The sequence below is a fragment of the Clinocottus analis genome, unplaced genomic scaffold (assembly GCF_023055335.1).
Source record: "Clinocottus analis isolate CAN_PGR_092001 unplaced genomic scaffold, fCliAna1.0.p SCAF_10, whole genome shotgun sequence".
NCBI classification, from domain to species: domain Eukaryota; kingdom Metazoa; phylum Chordata; class Actinopteri; order Perciformes; family Cottidae; genus Clinocottus; species Clinocottus analis.
Window position 1 is genome coordinate 18818003 of NW_027175821.1, and position 5818 is coordinate 18823820.

The 5818-nt window shown below is 45.6% G+C and overlaps 1 protein-coding gene across 1 annotated transcript; it reads left to right on the plus strand.

The window, feature by feature from the left end:
• Window positions 1-2989: 2989 nt before the first annotated feature.
• nanos1 (nanos homolog 1) lies at window positions 2990-5611 on the plus strand. The gene has a single exon (XM_068584199.1). It carries the CDS (start codon window positions 3005-3007, stop codon window positions 3968-3970), a length of 966 nt encoding a protein of 321 aa, XP_068440300.1. The 5' UTR covers window positions 2990-3004; the 3' UTR covers window positions 3971-5611.
• The last annotated feature ends 207 nt before the right edge of the window (window positions 5612-5818 follow it).

The following is a 5818-nucleotide window of genomic DNA, read 5'->3' on the forward strand; positions in this document are numbered from 1 at the left end:
GCGGATGCTGTAAGGGGGGGGGGGGGGATCGGATTTCTTCATGCAAACCACAACACCATCAATCATTTATTTATTGCGTGAAATATGAATTGAGCAGAGTTTTTCCGCCAAAACACAAGGCCTGGATCAGAGCACGGAATGTGTTGATTATACTCGTAATGCATGAAGCAGATTACATGGACGGGACGGCATAAATCAGACATTATAATACCCCTAGCTTCAGCAAAAAGGCACGTCCGGGCTGATTTGCGGTGCGCAATACGTCTTGAGCGCAAAAGAAATGAATGAAAGTGTACATGCGAGTCTCGCGTTGCTAATGAGCCCACGCAGGAAGTATGATTTGCTCATTAAGAACAAAGTGTCTTCTTCCTCTTCGCCAGCCAACACTTTTTCCTGATGATCTGCGTTTTCTTCCTTCCTCCTGTCAAGCCAGAAAAAAAATAACAACAACCTAAAAACACTTACACAACAATCACTTAGTCAGTGTGATTCCTAAATCGATTTACGGGCAGCAGCCGCCCCGCTGAGGTTATGCATCATTCCACTGCTAATCTCACTTCCTTGTCCAATACGCTCGTCCAACCTGGAGGCGGCAGCGGAATTAGCTGGAGTTAATGGATGAGTATTAATCCCTCTTAGTCACAACAAAATTAAGAAATAATATAGCCATGAATACTTGAGTGGCACTGCATCAACACGGGGAATCCACTCGCACAATCTGTCCTGGCTTGCAAAAAAAAAGAATTGGCAATTACGTACATTATTAATGCCTCGTCATAAAATTCACATTTTTTTCTCCTTCTCCGGAGTGAAAATCCAATGAGCGTGTCGATACTATACCAAACTAACTTGCTGAACACACAGAGACGAGAGAAATATGCCTCTAAAACACCGCAGCTCGATGCGCCGCGCCTTCCCTCGTCCTGCTTTTATCACCACGTCTCCTGAAGGTACAGCGCTTTCTTATTAGACCCCTTAAAAATAGATCTGGGCCTTCTGAGTCAGTGGGTTCTCGCAGCCTCCCCCTGGAAGTTTTAATTAGAACACCAGTCACTCGTGTTATCATATTGTTTCAAGAGGGCCGCTTCCACATTCCTGAGCTGCCCACTTCATCACAGGATCAGAGGCCTGCGGCGAGCCGGCCGTCCATGACGGCCGCCTCTGGAGATTCACAATCTTGATCCCTTCTATCGCTGATGGAGAGCCAATGTGCTCGAATTTGATAGACGGGATTATTGTCGAGATCAAAATTTGTAAACGTATAGACTCCTAACAGGTTCTTTGGAATGGAAAGAAAAGTGGCGAGGGCAGCAGATTATGCTTATCCCTGCCCGTGCAATGAGCTTTCCAGATATGTGCATACAGCAAGAAAGGAAATAAGAGCCCGAACACTCTGTACCTCCATGGAGCGCTGACCCCTGTGAGAGGTCACTGCGTGCGGTGGTTATTGATGTTTAAGGCAACAGCTCGGGTGCTTTCCAGTAAAGCTGAAGGCAACATGGTCCATTTTGTCAACGTGCCCAACAGTACAAGATTGTTTCTTTAAAAACGCTAACAACCCCAACAGATGTGTCTGTTTACAATGTGCAAAAGCCAACACAGCCTCTCCAGATGTGGCTCTCAGATCTGAATGATTGAATGAGGTTGTTTTTTAGGGTGGGTGGGAAGGACTTGAGTGTTAGATATCACACTATTTCCCAGCTTGTCATGAAAGTGAAAAAAAGAAACAAAAAAGATCATCCATGTGATGATTGTGATTCTAGTGTGTAATTCTACTATGTTTTGGATATGAGGAAATAGTGTTTTTATGACTTCTTTGTCATCTTATTGAGTGTAAAGCTGTCGAGCAGGCACACATCTCGACCCATCTCTCAACTGTTTTCTAGGGAACTACTTTTGAGCAAGGAAATAGTCCCTTGACCCGTGTGCTGTGTGGATTAACGGGCAAGCCGCTGTTTGCTGTGTTGGTGGCACATGTTCCCCTGCAGGTGAGTGAGAAGCATGTGGACCCTTTAACAACACTACACATACGTTGTTATATTTTCATTAGTTTCCTCATTAGACCTCCACAGTGTTCTTCAGTCCATGAGTCCTGGTTTCATTGATCCGGGCCGTGTGTCCGTGTGCTTCCTGCTGCCTCTGTGGAATCAGAATATACTAATGACATCGTGCTGCTGGGACATCTTGGGTGACTTTCATCTTCCAGCCAGTGGCCATCATTACTGTGGGTTTTGTTTGGCGCTCTCATTCAGTCAGGGGGGAGGAGCCAGGGGAGGGGGCGGGGCCTCTCTGTCTGAATGAACTGACCTGTGATTGCACTTTGCTGCCCCCTGTTGAAGAGCAGCTCTGCATGTTGTGTTTACATCAGGACTGAAGGGACTGATGTGGTGTTGGCTTTTTATGAGCTTCCACTGCCAGGACTGACAGAGTGTCACAATCAAGCAGCAGTTTATTACACCGAGAAGTCATTACGGGCTGTTTCCTCCTCTGACGTGTGCAAACTGTGGAGGAACACAGACTTGTTTAGTAAACAGAAAGTGTTACACAAGAAGCAGCCTCGAGTTACATCTAATGATCCATCATAATCTGGAGGTTCTCTGAGTAGACAATCTGCCTCAGATTGGCTCCATTCCAACATGAATCTGGACGCTCCAGCACAGGCTGAGGGAGGATGTCTGCTGCACGGAACAAAGGGCCTCTGCTGCTGGCACACGAGGGGTTAACGTGTGCGAACGCCCCGACTTGGTTGACTGTATTCACGCGCAGTGATTAACGCAATTGATTGACGAAACGCGCGGAATTGTACTGTTTTAGCACCAGAAGGGGAACAAAGAGAACATCGGCCATCCTCCTCTAATTGATCTGCGCTCGCGCGGTCACAATGTAATTAACTACAGTCGGAGCCAAATTATTTCTCTGCTCCCGAATCATTAACTATTAACAACTAGTATTTAATGAAAATGTCTCCAAAAAAATAAAAAAAATAACGGCCGAATGATGATTGATGTCGACAGAAAGAAGGAGAAGCGAAACAAGTGAGTGTAAAGGCTGCTGCCGGGGAGAGGGAGCCGCTTTCATCCAGAGCACTAACTTGTGTTTTGAGGGGAGCGCGCCCCGCCCTCCTGGTCCTTATAACCAGAACGCCTGTTTGCAGGACGCACAAACACAACAGGGACACTGGAGAGACCACATCGCCGCGCACGACCCGCTCCTGGAGACTGAACTCTGGCTTCAAAGACTTTACGGATTACTCTGGTTTGCTCTCACCCTCATGACCGCGAGCGAACGACCAGAAGCGGCCATGGATTTTCTCAATCACAGCTATTTGAACGCGCGCAGCCCTTATGACTATACTTTTAATTTCTGGAACGACTATCTCGGGCTGACGACGTTGGTCACGAAGAACAACAAGCTCAGCATCCCCCAGAACCCCAACTCCATCACGGAGTCTCTTAAGGCGACCCTGGGCTTGGACGATTCCCCGCCGTGTCCGTGCGTAATCTCGGGCGGCGTTGGGGACAGCGGGCACCTGGACTGCTGCTGCCCGTCCGGGAGCCCCCCGCCGGCCTCCATCCTGGACTTGAAGGAGCGTTTCTCGATCCTGAGCCCCTTCCAGAACCAGCTCCCGGAGCGAGAGGTGGGCTTCAGCGGGAGCTTCGCCGGGTTCGACCTGTTCGGCATGGAGAGGAAGATGCGCAAGCCCGCCTCCAGGAGCAAGCAGGAGCCCAAAATCTGCGTCTTCTGCCGAAATAACGGAGCGCCCGAGGAGGTGTACGGCTCCCACGTCCTGAAGACCCCGGACGGGAGGGTCGTGTGCCCGATTCTGAGGGCTTACACCTGCCCCCTGTGCAGTGCCAACGGGGACAATGCCCACACGATCAAATACTGTCCTCTGTCGAAAGACCAGCCATCCCAGCGACCATTAAAGGGAGGGAGGGCTGTGGGTGGTAAAAGGATGAAAATATTCTAAACAGACATGAGTAGAAAGTAAATTGAATTGCACTGAACTATTTCCAGATGACTGTTTTGATTTCGGCTTTAGCCTTTATCCCAGTTTCATAAACATATTGATTTTATCCTTTTTTCCTCTCTCTCTCTCTCTGTCTCTCTAAGATCTCTTATATTTTTATAGTTCTTTTATCCACATAGAACAATTTTATGCTTTATACATGGGATTTATTTTTCTTGCTAGTTTATAGTCATTTGAGCGTGTGCATATAAATACATGTATCAATAATCACAAAGTGTGAACACATTCGAAGAGAAGTATTTTGGTCATGTAGGGAAACACACTGACATTGGCAAAAGGGGATGAATGTCATATTTCTACCAAGTATTTTTGTACGGCGAGCTAAGCTCGCTGCGATTTTCTTTCTCGTCTTAGAAAACCAAAGTTATGTTTGCCATTAAAGAAGCTCAAGAATGTGTCATTGATGAGTGCTTGTGTGCGTCCGACTGGAGCAGGAACTCTTTGGTCCCAGCTGCCTGCCCGAAAAAACTCCACAACATATTTTCCAACTTGCTCTAAAAGTTGACATTCAATCTGCGAGGCAGGAAGGAGGGAGGAGGGGGAGACAATGTGGCCTCTGTTTCAGGCTCATGTTCTCTGGGGGACATTATAATCAATTGTTGCCAAGCCAAACTTTCACTCCAATCCAATGTGATGAGAATGTCATCTGACTTTTACAAGCAGTCAGAAATGAGAGATACTTGCCTGCATTTCTTTATGTTTACATTCCCAAATAAGGGCGACACACTGGATTTCCTTTTCCCTGTCGAGTCTTTGCTTTCTGTGTGGTGTTTCTTTTTGTTGTTGTTTGGCTTTGCCCAACGTGTGTCATGCCTGCTCTGCGAGGCCTTTTCACTCTGAGCGTGAGGCGACAAAGAGCAAATGAATGTTAGCAAACGACGACAACGACGTGCTATCCCGTTATTTCTTTACCGGAAGAATCCCCCCCCCCCCCCCCAAAAAAAACCAACAACAACAAAAAAAAGATGCAAAAATGTTGTGAATGTATGATTGAAAGTGTCACTTGCAGGACTGCACATTTCTGACAGTTTTGTTTACCAAAGGAATACAATTGCATTGAAGAAAGAAGAGAGATTTGCTGTATTGTACATAAAGTGATGTTTATTCAGTATTTTAACATTACAAGTGACTTCAGAGGGCGCTACCTCAACAGGATTTTGTACTTATATGTCAAATGTCAACAGCAGTTTATTGATATAGTGCTGCCATTTATAATAAGGGTTTTGATAGTATTTTTGATCTTTGTATAACATAATTGTATTTTCATTTTGTCGCATTTAACATGACGGAAGTGAATTTCCAAGAAGCTATAAGCATTGCTCACCAAAAGGTGATTGTCTGTAAATAACGATTCTACCCATACTTTTGAAAGTTTAGTTGGTCAATGTTACATTCTTGAGGGTGTGCGAGAGAGTGGATATTGAAAAAGGCTGACACAATTTGCCACTTTTAACAGAGGAGTTTTTTGATTAAATGAATAATAGAAAAAGAAAACACTGTTGAACTTTGTTATTTATATTTTACCACGATTTCCTGTATGCTGCTGTGCAGAATAACAACATATGAATCCACTAGAGAAATAAAAACCTATCAAATATTTGGAGCAATGTGGTCGTGTTCTTCGGTTGCTTTACTCAACATCAAACTGAGCATAAACCCCTTTCTTTCCCTTTGAGTTGGTGGGCAAAAGTCTAGAATTACCGGCTTACTGACTGATTTAGTGGCGTGCAGATGGACTGATTGCATCAAGCGGAGAAGTCGACTAAAAAGCACACGTCCCAGAACGGC

Excerpts from the sequence above, each read along its gene's own strand:
- nanos1 (XM_068584199.1), top strand. The coding sequence starts at position 3,005 with ATGTCGACAGAAAGAAGGAGAAGCGAAACAAGTGAGTGTAAAGGCTGC.